Source organism: Schistocerca americana, chromosome 5, assembly GCF_021461395.2.
Source record: "Schistocerca americana isolate TAMUIC-IGC-003095 chromosome 5, iqSchAmer2.1, whole genome shotgun sequence".
NCBI lineage: Eukaryota > Metazoa > Arthropoda > Insecta > Orthoptera > Acrididae > Schistocerca > Schistocerca americana.
Window position 1 is genome coordinate 561,049,134 of NC_060123.1, and position 20,456 is coordinate 561,069,589.

General features: G+C 42.9%; 1 protein-coding gene across 1 annotated transcript in view; it reads right to left on the reverse strand.

Annotated features, from left to right (window-relative positions):
- Positions 1-245: 245 nt before the first annotated feature.
- LOC124615513 (cytochrome P450 6k1-like) overlaps positions 246-20,456 on the reverse strand; it is a 90,147-nt gene continuing 69,936 nt past the window's right edge. The window contains exons 5-7 of the mRNA XM_047143472.1: positions 15,627-15,848; positions 9,430-9,681; positions 246-488 (exon numbers count right to left, since the gene is read on the reverse strand). Of these exons, the coding sequence (XP_046999428.1) occupies positions 316-488; positions 9,430-9,681; positions 15,627-15,848 (647 nt within the window). The 3' untranslated portion in view covers positions 246-315. The remainder of the gene's footprint in view (positions 489-9,429; positions 9,682-15,626; positions 15,849-20,456) is intronic.

Genomic DNA, 20,456 nt, shown 5'->3' on the forward strand with positions numbered 1-20,456 from the left:
CTTTGACACCGAAGTTGAACCAAGGAAAGCTTTCATACTCTATCAACAATACGTATTAAAACGTACATCGCAAACGAATGTCTTACGTGATCGTTCGAACTCATACATATAAACGATGCAAATTTGAATTCTGAGATTGTTCTGATCCGAGTGTTATGTAAGGCATCACATTTCTTCTCAGAAAACAGAGAATCTTATTTATTGTAAAAGATGTTACAAGAAACACTGAATAACGTAAATATCTATATTATACTATGTTCAGTATTGAAAACGATGAGAAAATTTATATAAGCCACATAATGGTGGTTATAATCGCTACGCTTTGTTTCTCTTGCTCAGCCTCAACTGGATGCCGCCTGTTGGTGTGAGGACAAACGCCCTCGGCTCGAATGACAGATGGCGGACGGTCTTCTCGCACGGTTCGATGTTGTATTTTGAGAGTATATGTATGAGCCCCACTTTCGTCTGCAGTAGCCCAAATCTCATTCCTGAAACAAGAGAAATCTGTCATTTTCTAACAGTAGCTTCTCACATTCTGTAACAATAATGGACGAAGTTGTCAATCATGAACTGTCGACTAGCGACGTTGTATAAATTTGAACATTTGCAAATACATGTTCATAGGAGTTTTAGCTTCATACGATTTTTTGCAGCAAAGCTAACTAGGTTAATAAAGTAAGCATTTATTTCAAAATATGCATATTCCTATGAATGTAAATTTTCTCTACATCCATGCCAAGTACGTATACTGCCTAGCAAAAAAAAAGTGAAACATCCAAGTAGATATGGTCGGTTGTCAATACAATATCAGTTTATAGTACAATTGTGGGATTGTTTAAGCACATTTCGATATCGTCATATTTTCTATATGATGACCAGTACTTCGATCAGTAGGCGGGCGTGCGATGGGAAGCCCGTTAGCTCCATCCATATCCACCTTTTTATGGAGAAATTTGAAGACATGGCTTCGGACACGGCTACCGCTAAGAAAAGATCCTTTCGTTGTTGTGTTGACAACACTTTTATTATTTGACCCCACGGACGTGAGAAATTGGGAGAATTCTTAGAACAGTTATACTGCATTCACGACCTCGTTAGGTTTACAACGGAAGCAGAGATAGAGCAGTGTTCGTCAGGCCGCACACATCCCGAATGAAGTATTGATGTGAGAAGTGGTTCTGACTGAGCCGTATTTTACGAGGGTCACTCCAAAAGAAATGTACACTATTTTTTTAAAAATACAGTTTTCATTGTGCATGTGTTTTCAAACTTAGTTCAACCTGTTCCCGTGAGTGGCGCCATCACAATATGTCTTCAAGATGGCTGCTACACTTGACGTTCGCCAGAGGGAACTTGCTGTCATAGAATTCCTGTGCTGTGAAAACGAGACAGTGGGAAACATCCACAAGAGGTTGAAAAAGGTGTGTGGAGATGCTGCTGTCGATCGCAGTACAGTTAGTCGGTGGGCAAGCAGGTTACGTGATGAAAGCGGGCACGGCAATATTGAGGATTTTGTTCGCAGCGGCAGGCCTCGTACTGCACACACTACAGACGATGTGCAGAGAGTTAACGACTGCTGACAGACGCATCAGAGAGAACGAATTGTCACGATACGTTGGGATAGGGGAAGGAAGTGTTTGCAGAATACTGAAAGGATTGGCGTTAAAAAATTTTTTGTGCCAGATGGGTTCCCAGGATGTTGATAGTGGCTCACAAAGAAACAAGAAAAACGGTATGCAACGAACTTTTGGAACAGTACGAGAATGGTTGAGATGAATTTCTTGGCAGAATTCTGACAGGTGATGAAACATGGCTCCATCATTTTTCACCAGAGACGAAGAGGCAATCAATGGAGTGGCATCATGCAAATTCACCCAAGAACAAAAATGCAAGACCACACCTTCTGCTGGAAAAGTTATGGCTACGGTGTTTTTCGAAGGACTCTTGCTTGTGGACATCATGCCAAGTGGAACCACCATAAATTCTGATGCATATGTGACGACACTGAAGAAAATTCAAGATCGACTGAGTCGTGTTCGACCACATCGGCAAAAGCAGGATGTTTTGCTGTTGCACGACAATGCACGGCGACATGTCAGTCTAAAAACCATGGAAGCGATCACAAAACTCGGATGGACAACACTGAAACACCCGCCTTACAGTCCTCACCTGGCTCCACGTGACTGTGATCTCTTTGGAAAACTGAAAGACACTCTTCGTGAAACAAGGTTTGATGATGATGACTCCCTTCTGCACGGTGATCAACAGTGGCTCCAACAGGTTGGTCCAGAATTTTTCCGTGCAGGTATGCAGGCGCTGGTTCCAAGATGGGGTAAGGCAGTTGAGAGGGATGGACATTATGTGGAGAAATGAAAATATTGCTCCTAAAGGATGTGTCTACACACTGTAAAACTTAAAAAAATTAAGAATAAAAGATGGATTAAAAAAAATTGTGTGCATTTCTTTTGGAGTGGCCCTCGTATAATAACACGCTTCTAGCAACTAAAAGCAGATTCCAAAAACATCGGTTAACGTTAAGAGCTTCTTAAGAGTGTATTTTTCTTGCTCACCACAAACAAAAATACTTACAGAGGCAGTACCGTTTTAAGAAATGCTTAATTTGAACTGACATTGGAGACTTCGGCCGTGATCTAAGTGAAGTTGCCACTTACGTCAGGGGCAGAGTGATATGTTGCGCGGCCACTGCAGCGTTAATAGAAGTGAAAGGTGGAATATTTTATTGTTTGTCTTCCAATGGTGACAACTCACGAGCGTGTCCAACTAGCATCTTTCAGCTGATATCGTATAAATGTCAGACTGTAGTAACATGAATGAGTGAATGCGCGTTGTAGGAACGGTCATCCTAAAATGTGACACATGTTTGTATTAAGTAATACGAAATCAAATAAAGACTCTCGTAATACAATGCAGTGAGTAAGAAAATGACATTCGAAACATTTAGTAAACATTTCTTATCGTGTCTCATAATGCAATTACTGTTATTAATTAATGTAACAGACCAATATATGAAGGGCTTATTTCAACAGTGGTACAAGTCCAGTTTTGTTCATTCTGAGATACAGAGTCCTCAAGTTAAATGAGCGCTGAACAATCTGCAGTTGAGATACCAGAAATATTCAAGTATATATACTATCTCAACTGCATATTTTTCAGAACTTATTTAACTTCAGGACTCTGTATCTCAGAATGAACAAAGATTGACTTGTACCACTATTGAAATAAGCCCTTCATATGTACGTTACCAATTAATTATAAGGTCGGCGCAACAGTCTGGAACCGAGCGACACGGTCGCAGGTTCGAATCCTGCCTCGGGCATGGATGTGTGTGATGTCCTTAGGTTAGTTAGGTTTAATTAGTTCTAAGTTCTAGGCGACTGATGACCCCAGAAGTTAAGTCGCATAGTGCTCAGAGCCATTTGTAAGGTCGGTTGAAGAAGACGTTTTAAAGCGGCAAGGACGGGAAAAGTGGCCATTGCATATCTTTTGTCCTGTACTGTGATGTTGCTTGCCTGGAAGTGGTGAGACTAGTGCTAATTTACAGTTATAAGCAAAAATATCATGACCTCTGCCTACGGCGACGTTGGAGGCCGTCTGGTGGCGTTCCGGGCAAGTGACGAGGTAACTAAACTATGTAAACGGAGCAGACACGGGGGATCACGCTAGCTAAGATATGGGATGAAAATCCTGAAATCTATTGAGATAAGCGACTTTATCAACGGCAGATTATTATTATGCAGAGGTTGTGAAAGAGTACCTCAACAACTCAGAAGCTGGTCGAATGTTCACGTGCAACTGTCGTGAGCATCTACGGGAAGAGATAGAACAGTGAACCTACCACTAGGCGCTAAATGGTTGGACGCCCACGACTCATCACAGAATGTGTCCGGAGGCTTGTCTGTTCTGTAAAACAGGATAGATGGCGCTCTGTGGCACCTCTGTCGAAAGAGTACAATGTTGGTGCACGCACAAGTATTTCGGAGAACACTTTCATCGTACACTGTTGAACATGGAGCTCAGCAACAGACCAAGCCTACGTGTTGACATGTTGACCCAACGACATCTAATGCCACATACCTCCACAAAAGCAACCAATACGCTGTCGGATCCCTGATACGCACAATCCGTGATGGCTGAGTCACACAAGCCTCCCCACCAACGGCAAGGTCCATGGTTCATAGGAGGGAATACAAAAATAATAATAATAATAATAATACACTACTGGCCATTCAAATTGCTACACCACGAATATGACGTGCTACAGACGCGAAATTTAACCGACAGGAAGAAGATGCTGTGATATGCAAATGATTAGCTTTTCAGAGCATTCACACAAGGTTGGCGCCGGTGGCAACACCTACGACGTGCTGACATGACGAAAGTTTCCAACCGATTTCTCATACACAAACAGCAGTTGACCGGCGTTGCCTCGTTCAAATGGTTCAAATGGCTCTGAGCACTATGGGACTTAACTTCTGTGGTCGTCAGTCCCCTAGAACTTAGAACTACTTTAACCTAACTAACCTAAGGACATCACACACATCCATGCCCGAAGCAGGATTCGAACCTTCGACCGTAGCGGTCACGCGGTTCCAGATTGAAGCGCCTTTAACCGCACGGCCACACCGGCCGGCCGTTGCCAGGTGGAACGTTGTTGTGATGCCTCGTGTAAGGAGGAGAAATGCGTACCATCACGTTACCGACTTTGATAAAGGTCGGATTGTAGCCTATCGCGATTGCGGCGTATCGAATCGCGACACTGCTGCTCGCGTTGGTCGAGATCCAATGACTGTTAGCAGAATATGGAATCGGTGGGTTCAGGAGGGTAATACGGAACGCCGCTTGGACCCCAACGGGATCGTATCACTAGCAGTCGAGATGACAGGCATCTTAGCCGCTTGGCTGTGACGGATCGTGCAGCCACGTCTCGATCCCTGAGTCACAGATGGGGACGTTTGCAAGACATCAACCATCTGCACGAACAGTTCGACGACGTTTGCAGCAGCATGGACTATCAGCTCGGAGACTATGGCTGTGGTTACCCTTGACGCTGCATCACAGACAGGAGCGCTTGCGATGGTGTACTCAACGACGAACCTGGGTGCACGAATGGCAAAACGTCATTTTTTCGGATGAATCCAGGTTCTGCTTACAGCATCAAGATGCTCGCATCCGTATTTGGCGACATCGCGGTGAACGCACATTGGAAGCGTGTATTCGTCATCGCCATACTGGCTTATCACCCGTTGTGATGGTATGGGGTGCCATTGGTTACACGTCTCGGTCACCTCGTGTTCGAATTGACGGCACTTTGAGCAGTGGACGTTGCATTTCAGATGTGTTACGACCCGTGGTTCTACCCTTCATTCGATACCTGCGAAACCGCATGTTGCAGGCACTGTACGGGCCTATCTGGATAAAGAAAATGTTCGACTGCTGCCGTGGCCAGTACATTCTCCAGATCTCTCACTAATTGAAAACGTCTGGTCAATGGTGGCCGAGCAACTGGCTCGTCACAATACGCCAGTCTCTACTCTTGATGAACTGTGGTATCGTGTTGAAGCTCCATGGGCAGGTGTACCTGCACACGCCATCCAAGCTCTGTTTGACTCAATTCCCAGGCGTATCAAGGCCGTTATTACGGCCAGAGGTGGTTGTTCTGGGTACGGAGTTCTCAGGATCTATGCACCTAAATTGCGTGAAAATGTAATCACATGTCAGTTCTAGTATAATATATTTGTCCAATGAATACCCGTTTATCACCTGCATTTCATCTTGGTGTAGCAATTTTAATGGCCAGTAGTTTATTTCTTTCCAAAGACGAACAAACAAGCTATTAAGCAGATGGTCACAATGTTTTGTCTCCTCAGTGTTCATCACAACTGTTGTCAGTGAGGCGGACAGAGGAGGCTTGTTCTGTTACTTTTTACTAAAAACTTTTTCTTTTTGAGTCGTTTCGTGTAGTGTAAGTCATTTATATTATTCTACTTACCTCACTTGTATGGAGAGATATAATTTTTGACAGGATAAATAATTAAACAACGTCTTTTCTGCTACAAATGTAGTACCTTGCTATTTACTTCAATTTGATAGTTTCTTCCGTGGATCACAAATGCCGACATGGCGTCCGATCGGAAAAACTGGCTACACTACTTGTTGGGAAAACTGGCCAAGGTGTTCGTCCCAATAAGTTTTAGTTACTCTCAAGAATAATACAACAGATAAAACTGACTCCTAAACGGTTTTGTTTACGAAGCCGTCATCCGCATTTCTATCCCTTTGTGTCAATTTTGAATTAATTAAGTTATATTATCTAACATCGTCACTGTTCTGTTGTAATTTGTCTAATATAAAAGCCCTTTCGAAAACGGTCCACTGCAGCCCTTGGTACTGTTTCAGATACTAGGAGGTGAAGATTCCTGTGAAAATGTGCCCGGAAATCAGATAAACAAGCATGGTATTGCAATATCATTGACCACGGCACCCGCTCAACTATGGAAAATTGGTCAGCATTCAAGCTATCATAAAAATGCGTGTAGCTCCAATACATATTTGCTTTTTCATTGGAAAACATTTGAAGTGATACATTATTATTTGTAGATTCAAAATGTGTAAGTGGTAAGTTTCTATCAGTATCCATGGTTTGATGCAAATTTAATTTCTTTTCTAGTGGCCACTTCAATACCTGCCCTCCCGCCCCCCCTCTCATCCTCATCCTCTTCCTATGCGGTCTAGGTGTCCCGTCGCTACAATGTCAATTTTGGCTCTCAAGCGAAAAAGTTTGAAGACCACTGAGACAGATGGTGTGTTGCCCTTGATTGACCTCCTCGCTCGCTGGAAAAACAATCAGCGCCTCATTCACAATGTCTATGGAAACCAACATGCACGGATCGATATCTGTGCGCTCTCAGCCACCACCAGCACATAAAGGTGGCGTTCTGAACACCCTCATTCATTGTGCTAATAAATTAGGAAGCAAAATTTTATAATTTTACCGTCTACAATAACGGAACGATCTTGAGGAACAAACCAGAGAGCATATTTCCACTTTTTCCATACTCTTTATTTATTTATTGTCAGAATGGAGCTGAGCGCTTACAGTTTTAGCCCAGGCCTTTACTTGGGAAATGTGGATAGCGAGAAGCGCTGAGCGCTGGAGATTAAATTATTCTCATTATCACCAAGAGTGTTTTTCTGCCTTTTTCTTATCCGATAAGGTCTGGAAAAAGGAAAAACTGGTTCTTATTTAATAGTTCTCCGAAATTATCTCTTAAAATGGAAATGAAATACTTAGACGCAGATACTGGAGACTGAACACCTGAACTAATGGAACAATTTCGGTCTGCTGATCTACGCAGTTCGCACAGTTTATCACAAGGAGTTCAGAACTAAGGACACTTAGGGCCTGGGAGTGGAGTGTATTCAGTATCAAGGGACGAGAAATTCGTTTGTGCGCATTCCATCTTCTAATACATACGGGAAACGTGGAGTAAAAGAACTATGGAAATATGGAAATGAAGTCCCGTGCTTCTTGACAGAGCGCATGGGAACGATGCGGGAGACCTTCATCGAAGTATTAGGCAATCGCTTATGGAGGTGGTTTGCCGTTGCCTTCCTCCGACCGTAATGGGGATGAATGATGATGATGAACCTTGTCAACACGAGGAAGGTGAAAATCGAATCCGGGACCCCGTGCTAGGGAAGCGAGAACGCTACCGCGAGACCACGAGCGGAGGACAAAAGAACTACAGTTCACTAAAAGTTCATTTCCTGAAATAGTTGAGCTGAAGTAGTTCGTTCATGAACTACACATCCCTAATTTTCAGCCTTCACAAAAAGTATATCATCAGCTGACATCCGCTGGTCTATCTGAAGATAGATATGCAAAGAACGGACGTACATCAGAACAGATCCTAATTAAATTATCTACGGGAGTATGGAATTTTTTGATACGTGGTCAAGATAAGAGTCTACGGAAGAGGCCTTCACAGAAAACAAGCCCGCCTGAAAACTTCCAGTTGGCTGCCGCAGCTTGGGGATTGTAGCGCACCTTTTCAGAACTAGCACTTTCTTACGCTTTTTCCGCACTTTTTCCATACTTTTAAAAAATCGCGCTTTTCCAAAATTCGCAATTTTACCAGTTTTTAAGGCTTTTTTGCACCATTTTGGCAAATCACAGTTTTTCCAAATGCCGTAATAAACTAAATGACACGATCAAAAACGATTTTTTCTGTCAAACGTTTTCCAGCACACTTATAGCGTAGTTTCTCAGATTTGTAAATGTTATATAAAATATGCATGAAAATCCAGTGGTCGTTAAGCTGACCCCTAAAATAAAACTAATTAGAACAATGTTCAACAGTGCAAAATCATTCTCACAATCTCTGAACTGATTACTGAGTTTGCAGACTCCTCTAAGAACTCACAGCACAGAAACCTACCCTCTCAATTAACAGAAGTGTTCCATTATTTCGTGGTGTTCCTCTATCACTTTATACACACCACAGCATAGAAACGTGACATTATTTCGTGGTGCGAAACCATTTCCCTCATTGTCTGAACTCATCACCGACTTTTCAGACTCGTCTAAGCCTCTATACACACCACAGCACGAAAATCTGCCCTCTGAATTCATAGAGGTGTTCCATTGTCTCGAGGTGTTATGAAGTCTAGAGATGAGGGTGAGAATGAGTTTACCAAATAGGCATGCCATCACCAGTTTACTTAAATAACACCAAAATTGTGAAATAACTAACTAATTCTTGCACTCCTTCATCACTCAAAATCATATTATAAATTAAAAGATACGGAAACCTGTCAGGGCCTAGAAAATGATTAATTGAAGAAATAATGCACAATAAGTGGTTAAAAACTTAAAAAATAGCGAAGTATTGGAAAATATTCTGTACAGACAAAGTTTGCAGACACAAATAATGAAATATTTACAATTAGTTCTCAAGAACGACGGAAATTTGAAAAGATTTCAAAGGGACGTACAGTAACTCTGTTACATCCATTGCACAAGAAAATTAACAAACAAGACGTTAATATCAAGAGATGAACATTTTCTTGTGCCTATAAAACATATTTTAAATTCTAATAACACTCAATCGTTGATGGACAATTTGTTGTGTATTGAGACGGATTCCTGAGCAATAGATCCTGCTCGAGATTGATTCTGAATTTGAAAGAAGAAGAGAAAAGGAGAAAGTGTACTCCTATAATTTACTGTGAACTATAGACACAAATAATGAACAGAGTGAGATAGACGGAAATATCACAGCCTGTTGTATGGATAGGGTCCATTTTACACTTTTTCTGTTGGTGTAGAACATCGAAGTAGATTTGTTGTAGTTTTAGAGTAAGGATACAAATTCTAACAGCGACGTTGCTGCCAGTTCCGTGACTCACCTATGCAGATGCGAGGCCCCTCTCCGAACGGCAGGTAGACGTAGGGGTGCCTCTGCGCCTTTTGCTCCTCAGAGAACCTCTCGGGGTCGAAGCGCTCCGGGTCCGGGAAGTAGTCTGGGTCATGTTGCAGGCCGTACACGGGGATCAGTATTGGAGTCAATTTGTCCAGGACGACATCACTGTCGGGAATCTTGTACTCAACATTACTCTCCCTGTTAAGTGCGGCAACTGGTGGATATTTCCTCAGCGTCTCTGTAACACAAAATAATGGAACAAATTTTGCCCTGTTATTGAGAAGTTAGAGTTATAATTTTATTTCGTACTATCTTTATTAGCTGCAATCCTGTGAACTGTCTCTGGTTTGACGTTCATACTATCTTTATTAGCTGCACTCCTGTGAACTGTCTCTGGTTTGACGGGTTGCTTTGAAGGATAGTGTTAACGAGGCCATCGGCTTAATGCTATTACCCTCTTAACTGTCTATCCCAAGATGGGATAGACTGTTTTGCCGAGAAACTGGCTGTAAGCTTGTGTCCCCATCGTGTGAAGTACCTACGTATTATCTCGAGATAACTCGGGCTCCCGATTTCGTCGCGTTCATGCGCCAGCATCCCGATTATACTCTTTGTAGTTCCTTCCGCTGCCGCTAGGTAGCACCAGCGACTAGTTGTAGTCGTTGTTGCTCCTTCTGCTTCCGCCAGTTGGCGTTTTTCGCGTATTGCTTCGGTGTACATCTGCTGGGTGTTGCATTTGAAGCCTTTTAGGAGAATGAAACACAAGAGAATATATCTGGCTATCCTCGGATTTTGTCACATGCATGGGACGGACGGCCCTGTATCGCGTGCATATTGTCGATGAGTGTGGAACACAACAACGTTTTTAAATGTCATTGGCTATACTACTGGACCCACTGTGACGATCCATTGCCTATTAAAAGTTTGTGGTAGATTCTGTTGTGTGACACATAGTTAACCCTTAACTACTGTCGATCGTCTCTAAGACCGCTACTAATTCTTGTGTCGAGATATTTCTCACACCCCTGCGAAGCCAAATGGACTCTTCCATGTACCCTCCTATTGGCTGTCAAGCTACACGTGCCAGCATTCTTGCATTGTTGCTGTTCTTTGTTTCGTAATTATTAGCCTTGAGAGGTCTCACAGACGTACCATAGTGTTTGCGTGCCGCGTTTTTATTGCATGCTACTGTTTCTCCATAGCGGGGAAAGTTGGGCCTTCTGTGCAACGTATGTTATGTGAGACAGATGTCTTCACTTGCAAGATGAGCCTCAGACACTGAAAGAAGAATTCGAAAATCGAAAAACGTGCACCTTTTGCCCTCCTCGTCTGAAGAGGAAAACGAGGTATCCATGTCAACAGCGTGGTGCTCCGATTTGTTTGGAGTGTTCCAGGAAGGTCTGCGTGAAGTGTTTGCAGGTGGAAATTGACTAAAGTATGATTCAGTGGCACATGAGACCAAGTATTTAGTTTTTACTTGTAATTTTAGAAGTAGAATGGTGTCAAAGTTTTTCCATTCATAGACTTACGGACTGAAATATTGGCTCTACATTGCAAAGTGAGTCGTAAACTGAAAGCTGACTTCGCACACAATTTATCGTAAGTCATGTGGGATTTTTCTACTTACTTATATTGCCAATTTGTAATATAATGCCTCTGATAAAAATCTATGTGTGAATAGAGAGCTAACTATTTGCTGTTATTTTCGTAAGTCATAAAATAAAAATATTCTCCAGATTTCGCTTTGTTTTAATTGTCGAAGTGTTTAAAATACCGCAGTGTTTAAGAAAAATCAAATTTCTACAAAAGCCACCTTTAAGAAGTGTAATGAATGACTGAAAGTCAAGAAACTATATATATTCATCAAAATTCTGGTTTGATATATAAAATAGAAAAATGCGGTCTGTGAGACCCCTCCATAGTAATTGTGTTCCTGTGAATGACCATAGTAGTTAAGGGTTAACGTGATGGTAACCAACCATGCATGAATAAATCCTTTGTCTTTCTGGAAGTGTAACGTTCTCCCATAGCGCGAGTAGTTCTCTGCCCAGAATTTGGTGATAACCCTCAACTGTTGTCCATACATTGATACTAAAGCGAACTTGGTGACGTGCGTTCATGATAGCTTTAAGATGTGCTTCTGTCCACGAATAGTAATTTTCATCCCATTCTTTGTGGCTCACGTCACAAAGATAAGTAACAAGCAAGCCACGAACTCGTGATTCTTCAGCGCTGTGTCTTGGAATCCGTTGGCATAGCTGTAATTAGGCATGGTGGAATTGCGGGATGAGACCTTTCTCAAGCTATATGTCGAGATGCCTTCTGGCCAGATCACCTACGATTTTCCAGATGTTCTGCGGTTCTTTTTCTTTGCTGAGATTCATCACGTCTATTGGAAATCGCTGGAACAACTTGTTGAGTTTTTTTTTATAAAAAAAAAGGTGGAGTGCGACATTGAGGATTTCGCCCGTCATATATGAGATGTGCTTGTCGTTTAATGGCATTGCCTAGCTGTTCAGAATACCATATGTCTAGCATTTCCTTCGTGCAGTGATTGGACTCCATTTCGCTATTTGTATCGTTCACAAACCACGGAATGGCTAACTCCTTTAGATGCCAGCACCACCTCCAAGCAATACGTGTGGATCCTGTGATGTCAGAGACTACTGTCATTGCTACGTCTCACAACAGCGCCACAATCAGAGGACTAAGTACAAAGACAAACATAGCCAATACAGAAAGCCAAGAGGAAGACGACATACGCTGCTGAGTACTGACAGTCTTTTATAGAAGTAGAATGGCCGATAGCTCAACAAGAATTTGTTGCTGGATATAAGTTTTTTCTTTTCAATTTTTGACCAATATTGTCTCCTGTACAAATACAGGAAAATTTTCATTTGACACGCTATATACTGAGGTCACAAAAGTCATGGGATACCGATACGCACACATGCAGATGGTGGTAGTATCACGTACTCAGATACAAAAGGCCGGTGCATTGGCGTTGCTGTCACTTGTACTCTAGTGATTCATATGAAAAGGTTTGCGGTGTGATTACGGCCTCGCGACGGCATTAAGAGACTTTGAACGAGGAATGGCAGTTGGAGCTAGACACGTGAGACATTCAGTTTCGGAAACAGTTAGGGAATTCAATATTCCGCAATCCACAACGTCAAGAATGTGCTGAGAATACCTTTTTCAGGCGTTACCTCTCACCACGAATAACGCAGTGGCCGACGGCATTCACTTAACGACCGAGGGCAATGGCGTTTCCGTAGACTTTCAGTGCTAACGGACAAGCAACACTGCGGGCAATAATAGCAGAAGTCAATGTGGGACGTACGAGAAACGTATCTGTTGAGACATGGCAACGAAACTTGGTGTTAATGGGCTATGGCAGCAGACGACCGCCACCCAGTGCCTTTACTAAAAGCACGACGTCGACCTGCAGCGCCTCTGCTGGGTTTGTGACCATATCAGTTGGGCCCTAGACTGGAAAAAAGTGGGCACGGTCAGATGAGTCCCGACTACAGCTGGTAAGAGCCGATGGTTGCATTCCTGAGTGGCGCAGATCCCATGCAACCATGGATCCAAGTTGGCAAAAAGGCATGTGCAGACTGGTGGTGGTTCAATAATGTTGTGGGATGAGTTTAGATGGAATGGACTATGTCCTTTGGAGCAACTAAACCGGTCACTGGCTGGAAATGGTTATTTTAGGTACTCGGAGACCATTTGGAGCCATTCATGGACTTCAATTTTCTTAAACAATGATGGAATTTTTATGGATGACAATGGGCCCCCAATTGGTGGCGGCCGCTGTGACCGAGCGGTTCTAGGCGCTTCAATCCGGAACCGCGCTGTTGCTACGGCCGCAGGTTCGAATCCTGCCTCGGACAAGGATAGGTGTGATGTCCTTAGGTTAGTTAGGTTTTGGATTGTTTGGGGGAAGAGACCAAACGGCGAGGTCATCGGTCTCATCGGATTAGGGAAGGATGGGGAAGGAAGTGGGCCGTGCCCTTTCAAAGGAACCATCCCGGCATTTGCCTGGAGCGATTTATGGAAATCACGGGAAACCTAAATCAGGATGGCCGGACGCGGGATTGAACCGTCGTCCTCCCGAATGCGAGTCCAGTGTGCTAACCACTGCGCCACCTCGCTCGGTTTAGTTAGGTTTAAGTAGTTCTAAGTGTAGGGGACTGATGACCTCAGATGTTAAGTCCCATAGTGCTTAGAGCCATTTGAACCATTCTGAACCCAATTGGTGGCGATTGGTTTGAAGAACATTCTGGACATTTCGGGCGAATGATTTGGCCACAAATATCGCCCATGAACACCATAGAACATTTCTGAGATATGACCAAGAGCTCATTTCGTGCACAAAATCCTGCGCCGCAACGCATCCGCAGTTACAGATGGCTGTAGAGGTAACATGACTCAGTATTTCTACAGGGAAGTTCCAGCGTCTTGTTTGGTCCATGCCATGTCGAGGTGGTGCACCAGGCGGGCAGAAGGAGGTCCGACACAATATTAACAGGTATCCCATGACTTTTGGCACCTCAGTATATATGGACTAAACAGAACTTAGAGGCTGTAAGACGAAAATTGTATAACAAATAATGAGTCGCTACGTTCTTAGTTTCTACAGCAAACTGACATGGTTAGTTTCAGGTAGAAATGGAAAGGAATGTTCGGACACTGAGAATAGCTGGACATAAAGACAGCAGGTAACACTAAATACGTAATCGCTGCGTTCAATCGCGTGTTCACCTTTTCCTTTCTTTTCCTTCTCGAAGCCAAATGAATAACACCCATCACTGTCGTTGTATTTCCTCTAGAGTCTGAAGTAGCAAACAGGAATAATATCCTTTCTAAATTACCAATTGCAACTGAGCACATCACTACTCTTAAAGCCGGCCTGTGTGGCCGAGCGGTTCTAGGCGCTTCAGTCTGGGCCCGCGCGACCGCTATGGTCGCAGGTTCGAATCCTGCCTCGGGCATGGATGTGTGTGATGTCCTTAGGTTAGTTAGGTTTAAGTAGTTCTAAGTTCTAGGGGACTGATGACCTCAGATGTTAAGTCCCATAGTGCTCAGAGCCATTTTTGAACCACTCTTAAACTTTACACAATACAGTAAACCTGCTACTAACCACAAAGTGTCCCAATAGTAAAAAAATTCACACCCTAATATAATGTAAATATCCCTTACGTGTTTACATTCCTAACTGTAACTCAACTGTGACAATGTAATATTTTGTATTTATTAATGCACAATTTTTCTAATAGCAAAATGTAACCCCCAAAGAAAACATCGTTGTTGTACAACCAACAATTAGTGTCCAGTACAACTGTTCACAAAAAATACAAAAAAAATTGTAATTTGGTAATAATGTGTATTCTAAACAATTCTAATTGTTGTCATACATGGTACTGACAAACCACAAAATGTGACTTATTATGTCAAGGAACAGTTTTACAGAACAAAAAGTCAAAAGACCCGTTTGACAATTCCAAAGACAATACCACAACTAGATCGTATGTAAGTGCGTTATCTTAGTTCAGAATGGTTCGTTCGTAAGACCACAAGCTCCTTGTAAACAACAGCCAGTAGTTATCTCAAGATGACCTAATAAGCCGAAAAGTAGTTCATACAAATAAAAATCAATAGAACAAAAAACCTCCTAACTGTTATTCAGCCCTCAGTATGGAAATGTTCTATCAAGAAGCGACGGAAGAATCCATAAATAATATCCTTTTCGCAAGAAAGTAACCTGTAAGATCTCTCTCTTTCTTAGTTTTTATCCCGTCATCTGGATTCGTTGACATTTATGATCTGACAAATTTACGTTACTGTGAGCCCTCCCTATCGCAAAGTCGCGAGCTAACCTAAAGGAGGAGACCTGCGAATCGTAAAGTTGCGTTCTTCACATTTTTTTTTCAAAGTGTTTGACGTAGGGGATCAGTACAGTATCTGCAGAACGAGCGTGGAAAACAGCCTACAAACCGCAGTCAGGCTGTCCTATGTAGCAAACCAACGGTTGTTATACCGTCGTGCGGATTGAATCCGGGTGTGAATCAGCGCCATGTTAAGTTGTACGAAAAAATCAGGAAAGAAATCTGTGAGATGGTTTGCTTTAAAAGTGTTGGTATCAGAGTATTAATTTACTGCTTACAAACTCGTACATACCTGCAACTACTTTGTCAAGGTACTGCATACTGTTGACCGCATCATAGGTTATTTGTCCATTGTTTTGTTTGAGAACCGTATCGATTTCCTCCTGAAGACGTGTCTGGATACCCGGATGGTGGGCCAGTTCGTGCAGGGCGAAGCTCATAGTGGTTGATGACGTCTCGAAGCCCGCGGCGAAGAACACAAACGCCTGGGCAGCGACGTCGTCGATCGATAACTCTGAAAAGAGTTGTCAAGTTTTACATTTTCATCATCACTGATACAATTATTCTGTACCAAAATACGAAACGAGTCCAGAAAGTAGTGAATAATTTTTTGATCGGCCAATTTTCATTGAAAAATATACACTGCCGGAAAAAAGTAGTACACACTTTTAGAGATTTCCAGTTCGCTCAAGATTTATTGTTGTGACAGTTGATTACCTTTACTGGTGCACAGGGCAAGAGGTTCTGCAGTAGCAGTTATCGAACTATGCTGAAATACCCGTATTAGTATAAAAGTACCAGGAAAGTTTTGCAATATAACGTAACAAGTCGCATGAGGCTGATTGTTGCTGTGTTCTGAGGGTACAGGATGTCCCAAAAAGAATGACCGAATTTTTAATAGAATTATTTATTAGGAAGAAGGGCTTAATATCAACAAATTATATTCTAAATTACTCAGGAAAGACAGAAGTTTATAAAAATCCATCATAAAAGTTCAATATGTCCTCCATTGGCTGCACGGACGACATCTAGCCAATAGCCGAATTCATCCCAAACTGAGCGTAAGGCGTCTTCTGCCACGGAAGCTACAGCAGCTGATATTCTGGTTTTTAGTTCGTCAGTGTCACGAGGTAAGGGAGTAACGTAAACACATCGTTTAATATATCACCACAGAAAGAAGTCACATGGTGTTAAGTCAGGGGACCTAGGAGGCCAAGAGCGTAAAGCCTGGTCTCGCGGTCCTGTACGCCCCATCCAACGTTGAGGCCTGTTGGCATTGAGGAAACTGCACATGTTGTTGTGCCAGTGCAGTAGTGCTCCATCCTGCCCATAGATGAAATTATCAGAGCCAAGTTGTGGGAATAACCAGTTCCGTAGCATTGCAAGATATGATTGTCCTGTTACAGTTTCTTCCTCAAAAAAGTAGGGTCCATAAACCTTGTTTTGCAAAACAGCACAAAACGCATTCACTTTCGGTGAATCACGTTTGTGTTCAATTGTTTCACGACGATATTCGAGCCCCCACATATGCACATTATGATGGTGAACCTTGCTGCTAATATGGAAAGTTATCTCATCGCTGAATATCAAGAGTGACATGAAAGTGTCATCTTCCTTGTCCTCTAGAACAGCATTGCTTAAGTCCACTCGCTTCACTTTGTTAGTATCTCGAAGAGATTTTACCACTTGTAATCAGTATGATTTGAGGGCAAAACGACGCCGTAACACACGCCACACTGTCATGCATGGTAACACAAGTTTTCAGCTAGCATAACGCGTAGACTTGCGGGGGCTCCGCTCAAATTCTCATCAGATTTGTTCCACTGTTTGTTCAAGAACTCGTGGCTGACCAGGATTTTTGCCTTTACAGAGGCACCCTGTTTCTTCAAACTGTTTATACCACTGTCGAATGTTCTTTGGTGATGGTTGTTTAGCACGAAATCGAATATGAAACGCCAGCTGAACAGCGATCACTGACTGAGTACGACTAAATTCAATAACACAATACGCCTTCTGTTGCGCGGACGCCATATTGCGTGAGACTGGCTGCACGCTCCAGGTCAACGCTCGTAACGACATCTGGCGGATTTTTTCTGAAACTGTAGACCATTCCGATTACATCTACCACTGTTTCGGTCACCTAGTGACATTTGTCTCAATATTGTTGTTGTTATGGTCTTCAGTCCAGAGACTGGTTTGATGCAGCTCTCCTTGCTACTCTATCCTGTGCAAGCTTCATCATCTCACACCACTGCAACCTACATCCTTCTGAATCTGTTTAGTGTATTCATCTCTTGGTCCCCCTCTACGATTTTTACCCTCCACACTGCCCTCCAATACCAAATTGGTGATCCCTTGATGCCTCAGGATATGCCCTACTAAACGATCCCTTCTTCTAGTCAAGTTGTGCCATAAATTTCTCTTCTCTGCAATTCTATTCAATACCTCCTCATTAGTTATGTGATCTACCCATGTAATCTTCAGCATTCTTCTGTAGCACCACATTTCGAAAGCTTCTACTCTCTTCTTGTCTAAACTACTTATCGTCCACGTTTCACTTCCATACATGGCTACACTCCATACAAATACTTTCAGAAACAACTTCCTGACACTTAAATCTATACTCGATGTTAACAAATTTCTCTTCTTCAGAAAAGCTTTTCTTGCCATTGCCAGTCTGCATTTTATATCCTGTCTATTTCGACCATCATCAGTTATTTTACTCCCTAAATAGCAAAACTCCTTTACTACTTTAAGTGTCTCATTTCCTAATCTAATTCCCTCAGCATCACCCGACTTAATTCGACTACATTCCATTATCCTCGTTTTGCTTTTGTTGATGTTCATCTTATATCCTCCTTTCAAGACACTATCCATTCCGTTCAACTGCTCTTCCAAGTCCTTTGCTGTCTCTGACAGAATTACAATGTCATCGGCGAACCTCAAAGTTTTTATTTCTTCTCCATGAATTTTAATACCTACTCCGAATTTTTCTTTTGTTTCCTTTACTGCTTGCTCAATATACAGATTGAATAACATCGGGGAGAGGCTACAACCCTGTCTCACTCCTTTCCCAACCACTGCTTCCCTTTCATGCCCCTCGACTCTTATAACTGCCTTCTGGTTTCTGTAAAAATTTTAAATAGCCTTTCGCTCCCTGTATTTTACCCCAGCCACCTTCAGAATTTGAAAGAGAGTATTCCAGTCAACATTGTCAAAAGTTTTCTCTAAGTCTACAAATGCTAGAAACGTAGGTTTGCCTTTCCGCAGTAGTATCACAAGTTAAAATCGGGTCATCCTTTTTGGGATACCCTGTACTTCATACTTGGATTGTAGCTGCTGCGCCAATTCTGTTGGCGCAGTCGTTCACTAGCAGGATTAGTTAGAAGCGCTTGCTATGACATCGTGGTCACGAAGAGAGATTCGGGCAGTTTTGTGGTACAACTTAGCGCTTGGTTTAAACGTAGACCACTGCTTAGAAGAAATAACTCTTGGACTCAGTTATGTGTGTCCATAGCGTACTACTATATTCAGGTGGTACAGAGATTTCCAGAGAGGAAATTTCACTCTGGAGGACGCTGAGAGGACAGGACGGCTACGATCATCAGTTACAGAGGGAAACATTCATGCTCTGAGGCAATGCTAGACGAAGGCAGGCGTGTGACCTATAAGCCGATAGAGGATACCTTAGTGCTACGTGCACCACAATTCGTTCGATTCTGCCTGAACATTTGCAAGTAAAGAAACCTGGTTTGTCTGTGGATGCCACATAGACTGCCGGAAAACAAATGACACAGCGTGTGATCTCGTGCCAGGAGGTGTTAAAGAAGTTTCCTAAGGGACAATCTCAGTATGTGAATAACATCGTGGCAGGTGACGAGAGTTGACTGTGCTATTATGACGTGCCGACTAAGACTCAATACAAAGTTTGGGTCTTTGAAGATGATGACACACCCCTGGCTCTCAGAAAATCCTGATCAGAAAAGAAGAAAATGATAGCTGGTTTTTTCTTCTTAATATTTTTCTTGTTTTTTTTCAAGTAGAGTGGAATAGTGGAGCGTGTTGTTTTGGACAAACAGAAGACAGTCACAGCTAAGTGGTACACTGAACAGTGCCTGCCAAAAGTCGTCCATTCTTTGACGAGCTTTCGACCGAAGTCAAGAATAAAGACTTGGTTCGTGCGTCATGACAACGCTCCAGCTCACTGCACCAAAGCTTGCACCGAATATTTACGGGGTACATGACCGAAACTTCTTGAGCACCCTCCTTACAATCCAGACTTTGCTCCTTGTGACTTTGGACTGTTCCCACATGTGAAAATGAAGGTGAAAGGAGAGCAGTTTTCAAGTGATGAGGACCTCCTGAGAGCTTGGGAAACGAGTGTGCGATACTCCCTACAGAAACTTGGGAGAACTGGTTTAAGGGCTGGTTTTAGAGTATCGAGAGGTGTATTCAATGTGGCGAAAATTACTTCGGAAAAATTAAATAAATAAAGCTGTACTGCAAAACTTTCCTAGTACCGTACCCTTCGTACGTGGTGTAGCCACCACAGGCGGCAAGCAGAAGCTGACTCTGGCATCGAGTCCATCGTACAGATGGCGAATACTGTCCTGGGATACGTTATGCCAAGTCTGCTCAACCTGTTCACATAGTTCTGTAAGAGTTGCTGGCTGACGAGTTGAACGAGTCACTTCTCGTACCATCATATTCCGCACTTGCTCGATTGGAATGATGCTGGCCAGGGAAGTTGGTGCATGTCTTGCAGAGCACATTGATTTTCACGGACAGAGTGTGAGTGAGCATTATCCTGCTGGAACAACACATCACCTTCCTGCTGCAAGAATGGCGAAAGAATAGTCGAACATTATGCACATACCCTCCAGAAACACCAAAGGTGAGCGACAGTTGTAACGTATTGCACCCTAGACCATAAGGCCCGGGGTGGTGCCAGGGTGTCTTGATCAAACGTACTCTACAAGACAGTGCACACCAGGTGTATGTTGTATGCTCAGACGACCATCACTTGCGAGCAGGTAGAATTTACATTCGTTGCTGGAGACCATGGTGCACAATTTAAGCCTCCAAGCGATCCTCTGAAGGCACCACTCGAGCTGTGCATTCG